The sequence below is a fragment of the Sus scrofa genome, chromosome 12 (genome assembly GCF_054392235.1).
Source record: "Sus scrofa isolate SSC_HxYL_T2T_F1_AM1 chromosome 12, Sscrofa_HxYL_maternal_Yorkshire_Landrace_v2.0, whole genome shotgun sequence".
Classification (NCBI taxonomy): domain Eukaryota; kingdom Metazoa; phylum Chordata; class Mammalia; order Artiodactyla; family Suidae; genus Sus; species Sus scrofa.
In genome coordinates this window covers 66,741,776-66,757,453 of record NC_139394.1, presented here as the reverse complement: position 1 = coordinate 66,757,453, position 15,678 = coordinate 66,741,776, and the positions used below count along the sequence as shown (strand labels likewise).

General features: G+C 63.8%; 1 protein-coding gene across 2 annotated transcripts; it reads left to right on the top strand.

Moving 5' to 3' along the window:
- The first annotated feature begins 1,866 nt into the window (after positions 1–1,866).
- Positions 1,867–11,985, top strand: NATD1 (N-acetyltransferase domain containing 1). 2 transcript variants are annotated; one of them, XR_014822044.1, is made up of 4 exons: positions 1,867–2,102; positions 8,423–8,541; positions 9,678–9,997; positions 10,046–11,985. XR_014822044.1 is itself a non-coding variant. In XM_021068053.2 (3 exons), the coding sequence occupies exons 1-3, from the start codon at positions 1,997–1,999 to the stop codon at positions 9,792–9,794; spliced, it is 342 nt and encodes a 113-aa protein (XP_020923712.1). In that variant the 5' UTR covers positions 1,867–1,996; the 3' UTR covers positions 9,795–11,985. The 2 variants fall into 2 exon arrangements, 1 of the variants encoding a protein (XP_020923712.1); XM_021068053.2 differs by having other exon boundaries at positions 9,678–11,985.
- The last annotated feature ends 3,693 nt before the right edge of the window (positions 11,986–15,678 follow it).

Sequence of the window (15,678 nt, the reverse complement as noted above, 5' to 3'; positions counted from 1 at the left end):
CTGAGCAAGGCCAGGGATCGAACCTGCAACATCCCGGTTCCTAGTCGGATTCATTAACCACTGCGCCACGATGGGACCTCCCAAACACACTTGTTTTTTTAAAAAAAATCTGCTAGGCTAGTATATTCTCCAGAAATATGTCCAAACGAAGGACTCAAAACCAAACAATAAGAAGAACGGCAATAAAAAAAATGAACAGGCAAAATACTTACACAGGCACTTCGCAAAACTAGATAACGAAACAGTCAAGGAGGGGACACACAAGGTTCAACGCCATCAGCCTTCAGGCAAAGGCAAGTTAAAGCCAGAGCGCGACCACCTCATAACCGTCAGGGGAGCTAAAATCAAAAAGACTGATGACCCCAAGAATAACTCTCAAAACTGTTGGCAGGAGTGGAAAACGGACCAAGCTCTTCGGAGAAAGGTCTGGCAACGCCTCATAAAACTCACTGGTACAAGGCAGCCTCGCAGACGCATGTTCACGAATGTCCACCAAAGTTTTACTCCTAACAGTCAGAATCCAAAAACCACCCAAATGCCCATCAACAGTGGCCAGATAAACAAACGATGGAGGACGTTTCCAAGCTGCAAAGCAGGTTAAGGATCCAGCATTGCCACTACTGTGGCATGGGTTTGAGCCCTGGCCCAGGAACTTCCACATGCCCCGGGTTCTGCCCAAAATGTAAATAAATCGTGGAATATGCACACAATGGAATATGATTCTGTGATGGAAAAGATACTCCCAACAACGTCTCCCAACAGCGTGAGTTAATCTCACAGAGAAAATGTTCAACAAAAGAAACTGGACCCTGAAAGCACACACTGCATCTGCTGGAGTATTTATTTACTGATTTATTTGCTGCGCCCACTGCATACAGAAGTTCCCAAGTCAGGGACTGAAACTCTCCACAGCAGCAACTTGAGCCGCTGCAGTGACAACGCTCGATCCTTAAGCCCCTGTGCCACCAGGGAACTCCTCTATCTGCTTTTCACACGAGGTTCCAGGAAAAGCAAATTAGAGAAGGAGAGTGGTTAGCTCAAGGGGTGGGGTACTGACGGGAAAGGAGAACGCAGTGTTACTTATCTGGAGGTAGGCGGTGGTCACCAGGCAGTGACGTCATGCTTGCACCTGCATTAACAGACTAGTAAAAAGTCACCTGGAGTCATGCGACTCCGGGGGCAGCTTTTGGTGTGACAAGTGGAGAGGGGGCCAAAACTCCTTTCAGAAAAGAAGCCTGGGCTCCCACCTCTCGCAAGAACCTCGCGCTCTCGGGACTCAATTTCCCCCTCTGCGAGTGGATCCGGGGAGCTCGAGGCGCTTCCCTCACTCCGTCCCTGGCGGAGAGATGACATTTCACCCGACCCCGAGCGATAGTTCCGGGAGTAATCCCGACGCAGCGTGGTGTGACCCTCGCAGGTCTCTCACTGCCCCGGGCTACTGTCCTCTCGGTGAAAGGCAGTCAGGCGCACCTACTTCCCAGGGTCTCGGCGAGTCTCCAAGGAGCGCTTCCTGCAGCTTCCGGGGCTTGGCTGCGCTCGGGCACACAGCAAGCGCTTAATAAGCGGTGGCTGCGAGGGGATCGGCGGGAACTGCCCGGTAGGTCTTCACACCTTTTTGAGAAGCGGCCGCGGGGCTGGGGGGTGGCGGGGCGGCGGCCCCGTCTCAAGCGGCCCGGACGCTAGAGGCCCGAGGGCCCAGGCGCGAGGCTGGGAGCCGCGCGGCGCCTTTAAGAGCCGAACGGAATGTATCAAAACAGAGCGGCCGCGCGCCCACTGGCCGCGCGCCGCACGTGACCGCACAGCTGATTTCCTGCTCCCCCCTTTTTGTTGCTGCCGCCGCCGCCGCCGCCGCCGCCGCCGCCGAGTGTCAGTTTCTGAGCCGCCGCCTGCGGTCGGCCTCCCGGTGCGGGTCCGCGCGCGCCTCCTGCAGAGCCGGCCCCCGGCCCCGCTGCGCTCCCCGGCCCGCCGCGCGCCCCCGGCCCGGGTCCGAGCGCCCATGGCGCAGTCGCCCGCCGCCGTGCCGCCGGGCGCGCCGGAGCAGGGCTGCCCCATCCGCGTGGAGCACGACCGTCGTCGCCGCCAGTTCACCGTCAGGCTCAACGGTAACGCGGGGCCCGCCGCCCCGCCTTTTGTCTGCGCGCGCGACCGCGGCGCGCGCTGCGAAGCCGGGGACGCACTCCTGGGCTTGGCGGGGGCGGGCTACCGGGAGAGGCGCGCCCACGCGGGGCAACCGGGGCGGGCAGGGCTCCGGGGAGGCGGAGGCAGGCGCCGGGAACCCCGCACCTGCTCCGCCCGGCTCTTTTCCGGGCTGCTGCCTGGGTCCTGGGAGCGGGTGGGCCGCGACCTTCCCCTTCCCCCGTGTTAAGTGGCTGCTGGCTGCCCCTGGGAACCTTAGCTTTTCTGCACCGAGGGGGTTGAAAGAATCCGCTGGGCGCACCCGAGGCGGACAGCGGGGCTTCTGCCCTGGAGGGAGGCAGGGGGGCGATGTCGCCATCAGACCCCAGCGGCTCTGAGACTTTGGCCAAGTTGCCTCATCTCTGTGCGCCCCAGCGTCTCCATGTCTACAGTGGGAATAACACCAGGGCACAACTACTGGCTGATTTTAAGGATGAGATGCCACAGTAGGAGGAAGGCTCAGAACAGTGCCTGGCGGCACAGAGTAAGTGCAGGTAAACACAGGCTGGTCATTGTTTTTTAAACCAGAAAGCAAAAATCTTCGTTTCCTGTAAAGAACGCTTCCATCTCCTACTAGCTCACAGGCCCTCTGCCCAAGAGGTTTGGGGATGGAAAGTAGAAAGATAAAATGGAGGGCTGAACCCCCTTCTGCTTTAACGACTTTTTTCCCCTCCAAGCCAGGCCCCCTGTGCGTGGCAGTGTTCAAGCTGAAAGGGCTCTTCCAGGCCGCTGTACCCATTTCTGAGAAAAGAAGGGAGAGGCTTCCTGATGCCAGGCCATGGACTGAGGCAGAGCGGGGACAGGGGCCCCGCTGGTCTGACTCCTGAACCTGGGCTCTTCCCACCTGCCTGTGGACAGGGTCTGGGCCCTGGAGCAGAGCCGCTGCTCAGACCCCTGTTTGGGCTGAGCTGTGCCCTGAGCCAGGCCCCGCACACCTCTGTTAGAACATCCGTATGATGTTGGCACCCCCTGCCCACATTCAGAGTAAACCCGGGCTGGGGCAACAGGGAAGGAGTGACGTGCCCAGCGTCACCAGTGCCAGGCCACGGGCCGGCAAGTCCTTCCACCCCTGGCGCTGACGGTGGCCCAGCGGGTCATGACACTCAGGGCCCTAGCTACCCTTGTGCAGAGGGGCCTCGTGGCCTTTCAGATCCTCTTTTCTGAGGCTCCAGAGGGGCCTGTGATTCCCTCGGGGGGCTCAGGGGGCCTTGCACACCCCCCGAGACAGAAGAAGAAGGGGATGTTTGGGGTTTTCCTTCTTTGTTTTCCACATGAGTAGAGCCGGAGGAAGCGCCTCCAGAACTGGCTGTGGTCAGAGCTGGACGTGCCCAGCCATCTTTCTAAACTCGCCCCCTTCCAGAGCCTGCTGCCCAGCTGGCTAACGATAAAGTGGACTGGGCTCCCCAGCCAAGCCCAGGAGCAGCTCCTCTCCAGCCTGCAAGGTGGGGCGGTGCAGCCAGGTGCAACCTGGTCTGGGTGTGTCTGTGGGGGGCAGAGGGCAGGAGACGGGTCGTCTGAGCCTCCCCTCCCCCGCCCCCACCTCAGCTGAGAAGGGGAGCAGGCTGCCCTGGGTCAGGCAGGCCCTGGAGGCCAGCTCTCAGTGCCCAGCTGAGGCAGGGCCATCCTGGGGTTCCGGGTGGAAGCCTCGGCCCCGCCATCCCCGGGCAGAGCAAGGCTGATGAGCCTCAAGCTGGCTCTGGTTCTGGGGCGTGAAGAGGTTTGAGCAGCTGTGTGCGTTAAGGCCTCGGGTTCCAGGAAGGCCCCAGGCGTTGCTGGGTGGGGTCGGGGACGGGCTCTGCCCACTTTGCAGAGGAGGAGACTGAGGCAGGGAACGTGACGGACGGCCCGGGTTGTTCAGCTTAGAGGTGGAAGAACTAGGACTCCTTCCACAAGGGCCTGTTGTGTGCCTACCCAGTGCCAGAGGTGGTTCTCGGTGCCAGCAGCTCGTGGGACTGGCCGTCTCGAGGGGCAGTGGACCAGAAATAGAGTGTAGAGTGTCCTGGCGCCCTCGGGCCAGGGCTGGCGTGGCAGGGCAGGCTGCCGTTCAGAAGCCAGTCTGAGGGCGCCGCTGTCCCAGGCAGGAAGGGGCAGCAAGTTGAAGCCCTGGGTGGCTGGTGCCCACTGGGAGCGGAGGCAAGGAAAGGAGAGATGACACCAAGAGGTCTTGGGGACGGTGGTGCGGGGCCTGGAAGGCATCGTGAGGCCTGGGCTTAGACCCCAGGTGAGGTGGGCGCCTGGGAAGCTGCTGAGCGGAGGGAGGGTGGCACATCCTGGGCAGGACCCCAGCAGGGAGGCAGCCGCCGCCCCAGTCTGGGCCTGTGGCTCCTGGGCCGTGCGCAGGAAGTGTGGGCACGTCTGGCTGGCGAGCAGGGTGCCAGAGCGCTGGTGCTCAGGCTGCCTGGCCTCAGACCCAGGGTCTGAAACGCCGGCCTGTGTGTCTCCACTCCACGGGTGGGAAGCCAAGCCGCTGAGCCAGAGCCAGCCCCTCGCCTCCTAGGCCTTCCCTTCCCCGTCTCAGCCAGGGCTGAGTGTCCCACCTGCCCTGAGGAGAGGGGCCCTTTGGGGGGGTCCTAGAACCCAGAGTCTCCTACGTCCTCCCCAGCACCCCTGTGCCCTGAAAGTGTCTGCAGGCCTCCTGTGCTCAGATCCCAGTTCTGGGGCAGGAGACCCCTGCGTGAGCCCCCAGGGAACCCCGTGCCCTTAGCGTCCTGGGCTGCACTGGAGCAGGTCCCTGGGCAGGGACGGCGGGGGTGCCTGGTGTGGGGAGCCGACCAGCCGGGCCTGTGGGTGGGCTTTCCTAAGCAGCCCCCGTGTCTGCCTCTCAGGCTTCCCAGCTCTGAGCCACCAGCCTGCGGCTCATCCCCAAACCGGGCTCTCAGGTGGGGAGGCCCAGCAAAGCCAGCTGGGGGCCTCCTGCCCCACACATGTGCCCTCGTTTGGCTGCCTCAGCTCCCAGAGGGCGCAGGAGACCCGGGTTCCGGCGTGGCCCCTGTCTGGGTCCCCTCACCTGTTCAACAGACGCTCTGACCTGCCAGCCTTACTCTCAGGCTGGTGCAGGCAGAGCAGATACGGCGTCAGGAGCGCCCTCTGCGCAGCCCCCCATCTCCCACGTGGACCCGCCGCTGCTGTCCCCCGCTGGCCAGGGAAGACCCCCCCTCTCAGTGACCACTTCTGGTCACTTCCTGGGGCCTCTGATCCTGGGCTGGGGCCAGCGAGGGGCACAAGGGAGGCGACCAGAAAAAAGCCCCTCATCAGCCAGGTCGCCGCCCTCTTCTCAGCATCAGCCACAGCCCGTGACCTGATGCGATTCTCAGGCCCAGGAGGGAAGCACAGTTGTCCTAGGACAGGCAGGGTCTGAGGTCACCTGGCGGAGAGTGGACTGGCCTGCCTTTTGCCCCTGTGGCCCCAAAGCGGCAAGTACTGACCCCGCCCAGAGTGGGGCCTGGGGTCCAGCCAGGCCGTGCCTGGGCTCTGCCCTGGTGCCGAGAGTGGCGTCCCTGGGCCCAGATGCTGCTGACAGGACGGCGGGGCGCCCGGGATGAGGGCTGACCTGCTGGTACCCAGCCCCCAATGCCCTCCTGTTCTGCTTTCAGCCAGTGGCCCCTAAGGAGCCCCGCGCGTCCCCAGCCAGCTCCCCACACGCTGGGCCGCGTGACCCTCTCTCAGCCTCAGCTTCCCCGTCCATGGACTGGGCTGGAAGGAGCCTCCCCGTTCCTGAGGTTCTTGGGGGGATTAGTGTGTGGACAGGGCCGGGCTGCAGCTGTCCCGGTCCTGGTCCCCCGAGGGCACAGGGCCAGGCCTGGGGAGGGGCCGGGCTACAGGAGCCACCAGCCAGCCTCCAGCTCCCGTGGTGCATCTGGCAGAGCGGATGGCAGGTGTTTGTGGTGCAGAGATGTCTTGGGTGTCTGCCTTGGGCTGGGCGTGGGGACGGGGCGGGCACCCCACTCATGTAACCACCAGGAGCTGGCGGGGTGGGCGAAGCCGAGAATCCCCCAGGCCGCCTGGGGTCTGCGGCCCAGTAGCCATTCCAGGAATCCCGAAGCAGCAATGGTGCCATGGCCCCGAGGAGAGGGAGCAGGCTGCGGACAAGGGCCCCCACCCCTCTCTGCAGGCGGCCAGAGTGCAGAGCTGAGGTCTGCGCTCTCCTGCCCGCCGCCCCGCCCTGCCGCAGCCTCGCTGCCTCAGGGCCTTTGCACGTGCCCTTCTCCCCTGGACGCCCCCCCCCCGCACCCCTTTGGCTCTTGCCCCTCCCTGGACATCCTGCCTCCCCACCCCCTTCCTTGCTCTTGTGTTTGCCAGTTTATTACCTTTGAATCCTGTGTTGTTTAAAACGATGTGACCTGTCAGTCTCCCTCCTCGAGGGAGCGAGAGAGCGTTCTTCGTTTTCTTTGCTGGAGAGCCTGCCCGACCCAATGCAGGGCCCTGAAGGGTTCTGGGTAATAAAGTGGCCAGAGTGGGCAGGCGGCTTCTCAGTGCCCGGTGCCTGGGTCAGGCCCCATCTCTGCTCTCCGGTCCTGGGCAGGCAGGCAGGCAGCAGTGGAGCCACGGGTGGGCCCGGTCAGGGTGGCAGGCACATCTGGCAGTGCAGAGGTCCAGCCACGAGGAGGGGTGCTGGGGGCCCGTCAGTTGGGCCTGAGAAGGGGAAGGGCCTTCCAGGCAGTGGGAGATGCCTGGGCAGAGGCAGCGGGGTCCAGCCTCATGGTGGACTTGGCTCCCCAGATCTCAGTTCTCCATCTGGAAGTGGGGCCTTGCATTGGAGCCTCACTCCTGAGCTTTGGGGCAATCCAGAAAGCTGGACCCTGGAACAGGGTCTGACCCTCTGTGACACCCAGGACCGCTCCTCGGTAGCTCTCGCCCGTCAGTCCTCTTGGGATGCACGAAGGAGCGAAAAGACACGGCGTGAAAGTCAGAGAAAGATGCTTGGCCTTAATGGGGTGTTTTCTTTCAGGGCCAGTGGATTGTGTGTTGACCTCAGGGCCTTTGCACTGGCCGTGCCCTCTGCCCACCCCTCCCCTGCTCTTCCCTAAGCTCAGGAGTTCTCCCCGGGGAGGGTCTCCCCGACTCCCTTGGCTAAATGGCCGACTCCCCACCCAGCTTGGTTTTTCCCCTCATTCGCTCGCGCCTCCCTGAGAGGATAACCCGCGGAGCCGTCCTCATCAACTCCCGCGGCACCACGTCGGCGCCGTCAGCCCGTCCTGCCAGCTCCCCCTTCAGAACATCACCTGCCTCTGAGCTCTTCTCACTCGGCAGTGCCCCCGGATCCTTACCTGGGCCAGCGCGGCGCTGGTCCGCCTGCTCCCGCCCCCAGCATGTTCTCCTCACAGCATGAAGTTACACCCGCCCCGCCTCTGCCAAGGACCCCCCTCCCCTCTCTCAGCCCCTCTCCCCCGAAGAGCCTCCCCCATCTCCTCCCAGCCCCCCTCCTCCGCCCTCCCCTCGCCCACTCCTGCCTCAGAGCCTCTGCGCTGGCTGTTCCCCCAAGCATCACCCCCCCACACCTCTCCGCCTGGCACGTGCACATGCACACACACCTGTGCTCTGCCACACGGTACCTCGCTTTTCTTGCCTGGCCCTCTGACCGGTCCCATGAGGGCAGGCCCGTGCTCTGCCTTGTTTGTCGCCACAAACAGTGCCTGCGGCTCAGTGAGCATTTGCTGGGCAGAACAGGTGGAGGCTGGGCAGGTAGATGGGCAGGCGGAGGCTGGATGGGTGAAGGGGTGTGCGTGGTCGGATGTGCACAGGCGGTGGGGAGCTGGACACTAAGCTTGGAGGAGCTGGAGCAGCCGTGGGGCTGGCGAGGCCCAGGCCCGAGACGGTGGGAAGGCTGGCTGGTTCCCGCCCCCCGCGCCTTGTGTTGCTTTCGTGTGGACGCGGCTGCCACTCCCTCTGGCCTTCCCTGGGGTCTCTTGGCCTGCTCGCTTGTCCCTTCAGGCTCTGGCTCGGCCGGGGACTTGCTGAGCCCTGCTCTACACACAGCACTGGGCTTGGGTGCTCGGGTGGGGATGCGGGGGCTGGGGGCCTGGGACGCTGAGCCCGGCCACCGCAGCAAAGCCCTCCTGGGGCCCCCGTGCGTTCGAGGGGGCTGTTCTAAGCATGTTACGGAAATGACGTTTTAGCGGTCCAGACACTCTGTTGAGAAGTGTCGTGTTGTGCCCATGCTCGGGGACAAGGAAACGAGGCACAGAGGGGTTATTCCAGATCCAGCTCCATGCTCGGGTCCAGCCTCACCTGCCCACCCTACCCGCAGGCTGTCACGACCGGGCGGTGCTGCTCTACGAGTACGTGGGCAAGCGGATCGTGGACCTGCAGCACACAGAGGTCCCCGACGCCTACCGCGGCCGCGGCATCGCCAAGCACCTCGCCAAGGTAGGGGCGTGGGAGGGGAGCTGCTCCCCCCACGGAGGAGACCCGCCCCGGCGGCCCGGCCTCTTTACACGGGCTGCAGCTGTTGCCCACTCCCAGCACCTCTCAGGCTGGCGGCTGGTCCTGGGCCGAGGCCTCCAGGGCCACCGACACCTGCTGCGTGTCGGGAGCTGGCTGGCTGGGCCCAGCATCCAGCAGGTCGTTAGTGCTCAGTGGACACTCTGGTGAATCGGCTGGTGCCCCCTGCGTCCCCAGAGCGCCGCTGACCCCAGGCTGTTACGGTTTGGGCTTAACACGGGGGTGGAGCCTGGAGCGGAGAGTGGGCTCAAGTTTCCCCGAAAGCACAGGCCCCTCTGTCTCCTGCTCCCCCACCTCCACTGCCCGCTCGCCTGCAGGGGCGAGTATCTCCCAGGAGCGGCTGTGAGCTGGTTTGTGGGGCCATCCGTGTTACTGGTGAGGAACCCCAACCGTTACTACCTGGGTGGGGGGGGTCTGCCCATGACGTGGCGATGCTTACCTGTGGCCCCCCCTTTATCTGCAGAGTGGGAGAAGGGACTGGAATCCTGTCACTAAAGGGTCTCAGGTTGAAGCCCGGGGGTCGGGGGCGGGCAGCGAGTACAGACAGGCCTCCGGAGGCCCGGACGGCCAGAGACCAGCCAGGCAGCCAGGCACCGAGTCTGCGCTCAGCCAGGCAGCGTCTGTTTCCTCAGGCCCGCCGCCCCCCCCAGGCTGTCCTCCACTGGTTCAGCAAATGTTAATTAAGCACCAGTGTGTGCCCCCTGCCCCCGCAACTGCTGGCCTTAGGATCCATTGTGAAAACTGAGTGACCTCTGCTGGGGACCATGGGCGCCCCGGCGCTCTGACCCAGCCGACGGGGACGCTTCCAGGAGGAAGCGACGAGTGGAGGGGAGTTTCGGCGGGCACCCGGCCTGTGGGGAGGCAGCCCTGGCGGCGGGCCTTCTCCCAGGGCCGATCCCACCCTCTCCCTCCTTCCCCGCAATGTACCGGAGCTCTCTCCCTCGCTTCCCGACTGTCACGGGGGTGGGACGGCAGCCCCGGGAGAACAGGTGCAGGGCAGGCCGGGGGGCAGGGCCGGGCCCCCGGGGCTCTGACGGCTCTTCTCTCTGCCTGGCTGCCAGGCCGCTCTGGACTTCGTGGTGGAGGAGGACCTGAAGGCCCATCTCACGTGCTGGTACATCCAGAAGTACGTCAAGGAGAACCCCCTGCCGCAGTACCTGGAGCGCCTGCAGCCGTAGCCCCGGCCCGCAGGCGGGAGCCCACCCGCCAGACCTTCCCGCCAGCCCCCTCCCGGCCTCCCCGTGCTCTCAGGAATCCTGGTCCCCGCGGGGGACAGACTCAGAGTTATTTTTGTAAGGACGCTCGTGGCCCCCGGAGGCGGCTGGCTGAGGACGGGCAGTGGTCCAGCCGCCGTGGTGGAAGGGAGGTCCCAGTCGCTCCTGCCCTGCAGGCACTGGCCTGCTCCTCAGAAGGCCCCCTGGCCAGCCAGGGCCTGCGGGCGGGACTGGGACGCAGACGGGTCGTCTCTCGGGCCGGTCTGCTCCCCACTCTGGGATGGATGGGCACGGCGGCTGATTTGGGTCCTGCCGACCTGCCCGGTCAGGGTCCTTTGTGCAGACGAGGGGGATGCCCCCGACCGAGGGAGCAACAAGGAACCTTATGTGCCAACTTCTGGGGGCATCATGCCAGGTGTGGCCACCCCCGTGCTGCCCCTTCTCCGACTGTGCCTGGTGCGGGAAGCCGGGGACAGCCCTCCCTGCGGAGAGAGGCCGGAAACGGCTGGACACGCGCACACACACGCAGGACACAGAGTGCAGAGCTGTGCTCTGGCGGGGAGGCTGAGCTAGGAGGTGTCCTAACTCCTCACACCCCCTTTTGTCAGCTCCGCGGGAACCAGGCCCCACCTGTGGCCGCCCCCCCTTCCAGCCTGGGCATCGCGGGCGTCCCCACCCCCTCACGGGCCTCCCTGCTGTCCTGTGGGTGAGCTTTCTGAGAGAGGACCCTTGGCAGCCAGAGCGGGCGGGAGGAAGCTGCCCCCCGGGAACCAGCCTCGCTCCGAGGAAGACACAGATCTGCAGAGGGGTTTCCTTTGCGGCCGCCGGACACCAGGGCGTCTTTGCTTTGCTGCGAGCTCGTGGCCTGTCAGGAGTCCCCCCCCCCCCACAGCAGCCTCCTGGGAATGGCCCTTTGTTCTGTGGGGGCTTCCTTGGGGGGTTGGTTAGGGCTCAGGGTACTGACCTCCTGGTCCCTGGTCCCCACAAGGGCGGAATCCATGCCTGGTCCCCTGTGGGCTGAGACCCGAGTGAACGTGACGAGGCCCCTCCAGGCCTCTGGCTGTCTGGGCTGCTCGTCCCTGCGACTCCGCCACACCTGATGCGTGACTCTGCCCCTCACTGGTCTGCTCCACCCAGGCCCTCACCTCGCCCCTGACACCCGCACAGACACATTCTCACCACGCGGCAGCAGCATCTGTCTGCCCTGCCTGAAGGGCTGGCGGCCCCAGAGGCACTGTCCTCACCTCCTCCCCTCCCAGCCCCCCGCCCCCCCATCCCACTGTAGAGGGCTCTTGGGGGAGCCTTTTGGCAGGAGGTGGGCTCGGCTGGGGGCGTCCCCTTCCTGGTACAGTTCCACCCCTACCCCCAAGTTCAAGCACAGACTGTCATGAAAACTTGTCTCCCTTAGCTCAGCGAGCTGGTGCTCGTCCCTCTGCAGCCTTGGGGACAAGGTGACCCAATCCAGGAGGCAGTAACCCATGGAGGGAGTCCTGTTGTGGTGGCACAGGGCACCCCAGGGCAAGCAGTGCACTGAGGAGCAGAGGGCCAGGTGGTACCAGGGGGACCCTGCCGTGTCCCAGCCTGCACCTGTGTTCTGACAGCAAGTGACTCTCTACACCTGGCCGCACATGCACAAACCCAGTACTGGAACGAGGGGTGTGCGGCGTCTCGAGGGCCCTGCAGCCCTTGGCCCGGGGCCCGCTTCTCCCCAGTGGCTGCAGGTGCGTTAAAGCGGCGGCTCCGCCACAGCCCTCGGCCTCCTCTCCCAGGCCGGGCCAGGGTCTGCCACAGACCCGGGCCCTGGAGCCCCCAGCCCACCCCACCAGCACGCCCGATCCCATTGCGGCTGGCCAGTCCCCGGTGCTACCCTGACTGTCTGAGGTCCCAGCCTCCCCCTGCCTGTCCCGGGATATGTCTTTTCGGGAACCCTTGCTCAGGAGGCAGGTCACGTGGCCACTGGCAGGGAGACCCACCAGGCCCCTCCCAGCGGACGGCCCTCCTGCCACGCCTGGCTGTGGGCCTCTCTCTCGCCCTGTTCGGACGGGCGGTAACTCATGTGCCTTTCCTACTCAGGACGTGCTCCAGGTGGCGTCTGGGCCACGGCCGGTCTCCAGACGGATTGCATGACATACATTTCAATAAAAGGTGTGACCCACTTTGGCTCCAGGACTCCTTGTGGAAGGGCGGGGGTGCTCTCCACCCCCACAGCAATCGGCCTGGTGGCCCCGCTTTTACTGATGAGGAGCCCGAAGCTCAGCAGGTGGGGAGCCTGCAGGTGTGAGGGAGGTGGGTGGGGCAGCCTCCCCCAACCCTGCCCCGCCAGGAGCTCTGCATTCCCGTGTCCTTGTCACCTAACTGGCAGCAGGGGGAGCCAGGCTCTGAGAGGGAGGCGCAGGTGATGTCGGGATGGCCCACACCTGTTCCCCCCTGCTGGCCAGGCCACACCTTCTCCCAGGTGCAGGCCCCTCTGAGGCCACTGTCGTCTCCTGGCACTGGGTCCCCCTTGCTGGTCACCAGGAAGAGGTTGCCACGTTCCACCTGCTGCTGCTCTTAGCTGTGCCCTCAGAAGCCTTCTCTTGGGGCGTCTAGCATGCATGCAGGCCAGGGTGGCATCGCTGGGGACACACGATGGAGCCCAGAGCTGAGGCTGCAGTTCTTCCTGACTCGAGTGCCTCTGGGGCCACGCCGTGTCCCAATGGCCAAGGCCATGTGGTCAGAAGCCCCCTGGCCCCAAGCTTTGGTGTCCAGAGGCACCACACCCCGGGCTCTTAAACAGGCAAGATGAAATGCTGCTCACGTCCGGGGTTCATTTCCCCCGGGGGGAGTGAGGTCACTGCTCTGACGCAGTCAGGTCAGACCCCACCCCAGCCTCCTGTGCCTGGGAGGCCCCCTCCTCGGAGGCCACCTCTGCTCTAAGAGTGGTCGCTGCAGAGTCGGGATAACGTAAGCTGTTGCCAGAGCCTCCTGCAGAGGGGCTCATCAGGACCCCTGGGAAGGGCCAGAGGCCAGAGGCACCGTGTCACTAGCCCCAGCCCCTGAAGCCACCTGACTCAGAGACAGCCCTTCCCAGCCTCCTAGTCTCCTGCCAGCCACCCCCTCCCCCACAAAAGGCAGAAGTTAATACGCAGCCCACGGGGAGGGGCTCTGGGCCAGCAAACACTTGAGACATAGAAGGAAGGTTCCTGCCCACAGGGGTGGGCACCGGACGCATGCCAATCAGTCCCAAAGGCCGAGAGCGACAGACCCTGGTGCCCAGGCACCGCAGGGCCGTCAGAGGGCCCTGTGTCCTTGTCCTGGGCGCTAGTGGGGGCCGCAGGGAACATGGGCCCCTGAGTGGCTGCTCAGAGAAAAGCCAGGAAAGGAGCTGCCCAAAGTGTAGCCCTAGAGGAACGGGATGAGAAGGCCTGTTGGAGAGCCGAGCCGGGGGCAGGCCAGGCAGGGCGCGCAGCGCGCCCAAGACACCTGCCGCGGCGACTCCGTCGTTGCCCAGTGGCCGGCTTCTGCCCGCCCTTGTCCCGGTGGGAACTCTCCCAAGTCCGTCCTGTCCCTGCTGCACCGTTTCATTTCGGTTCGGTGGTGGGCAGTAACTTGGGTTTTACCTCTAAACCCCAGGCTGCTGCTGGTGGAGAACCAGAGCTGAGACCTCGGGCAGACACGGGGTTGGGTGTGGGGCGACCCTCTCGGGGGTGTGGGTGAGGAAAGGGCAATGCTGCCAGCCTGTGGTGGGCGGCCGGCCCTTCCCGGACCCCGGACCCCGGCTGCGCCTCCCCGCCTCCCTCCCCGTCGTAAGCTGTCTGCAGGAACAAGGCTGCCCTCCCCACCCATCTCTCCTTCCCTGTCCCTGATGTGGAAACGGAGTGACAGAGGCAGTGAAAGAGTTGGTCCCCTGGTCGGTATCTGATCCCTGAGGCATCGCCTGACGGTAGGTGGGTCCTCTTTGTTTTAAAGGCATTCTTGCCTCCCTGTGTGGAGAAGTGACTGAAAGGTAAGGCTGGGGGCAGGAAGGCAGGTCGGGGGCAGGGCAGATCCCGGGGGACAGTGCTCCCAAGCACGTGACCCAGTCCTCCCCCGCTGTGTTCATCCAGGTCTGCAGCTTCAGGTGCACTCATTCCATTTCTGCTCTCCAAATCTTCAAGCTTGTTCCTGCCTCAGGGCCTTTGCACTTGCCGTGCCCTCTGCCGGAAAGGTGCTTCCTCTGGATCCTAGTTTAATCTTCCTTGTCATTTTGGTGTGTTTTAGCTAGACGTGTTCAGAAGCTAGAAAAAGCCAACTCGTGTGGCATTTCCCTCATCTTAAGCAGCACCAAGTCTGGAGGACGAAGGTCTAGGTCTCATGCTGTGGTGCCGTGATGTCCCGAGAGGCCCGGGCTCTTTGCATCTTTCCTCGTATCATCCTTCATGTGGTGGCTTTTGCCCTCATGCTTGTTGCCTCGTGGTCACAGAATGGCTGCTGCCCTCCAGATATCACATGCAAATTCTAGGCAGGAGGAAAGGCTGATGCCGCCTCCCTGGGCACTCTCATCCTGTCCCTCCCTCTCGTTCTGACCCTCTATCACTTCTTGGACTGTTCTTGTTTCCTGGCTGGCTGACCATTTCCTGCCACTGCAGTGAAAGCTCCACTACAGCACAACACACCCATCGAGCTCACTGCCAAACCCAGCTCCCAGCTCCTGCTCTGGCAGCAAGAATCAGGACAACAGTTTTGCTCCTTCAGCTTTAGGGGCCACAGCTGCTCCCTTCAGTCACCAGCCTGTGGGGGTCCTTACTGCCCCCCAGCTGCTCTGGCCCTCCGAACACATCCATAAACAACGCCTTGTATTAAATTCCTTTTGCTTGAAATATCTAGGATGGATTTTTCTTTTCCTAATTAGACAATGACCAAGAGAGGTAAAATCACCCCCATTTTATTAATGTACTTACTTTTCTTAGGGCTGCGCCCAGGGCTGCATATGCAAGTTCCCAGGCCAGGGGTCGAATCAGAACTGCAGCTGCCAGCCTACACCACAGCCAGGGCGACACCGGACCCCCCACCCACTGAGCGAGGCCGGGGATCAAACCCGCATCCTCATGGATACTAGTCGGATTTATTTCCATTGCGCCACAGCGGGAACTGGCTCACCCCCATTTTTCACAGTTCCTGTTCTAGAATCCCTGGAAACCCTCGGCATCAGCACACTGGTCCAGAGGAAACAGACGACTCACAAGGGTCCAGAGCCAGCACCTGGAGGTGGGCTGTGACCCAACAGGAAGAGCAGGTACTTCTCAGGGACCGAAAAGCATTTTAGCCACAGCAAGGAAGCTCTGAATTTGCGACGGAAGCTGGAGGGGAGAGCAGCCTCCAAAGAACGGAGGGGCTCCAAGGCTGCCCTGACGGGCTTGAGCGGCGTCTGGTAGGTAATGAGGGTCTGTGGAACGGCCTCAAACGTTCCGTTCTGCTGGCGAATGCGAACTGCAAGGAAATCCTGGGGACCCTTCGGTGGGGGAGCCGCATCGGGGCGCCGGCTCGCCCGGTGCGTCCAGACCTGAGGGCTGAGAGCAGGGGCCGCGCTTCTCCGTTTCTGACCCCGGAGCGGATTTCCGCACGACAGTGGCTCAAACAGTTATGGGGCCAACTAATACGTCCAGCCACGTTGTGTGGAGAGCAGTTGAGGGACTGCGACTTCAAAGGCTGCAGGGACCCCCGGACTGGCCCCGGCTCCGCGGGAACAGCGCTTAGGAGTCACCGGGCTGCGCCGCCTGCCCGTCGCGGCTGCGTCCAGGCAGGGCCCCGTCGGCGGGGTGATGGGCCAGCACTGCCTTCTCAGGGGCCGAGGGCTGGACTGCGTTTTCGTCACCGCGGCCGGACAGGA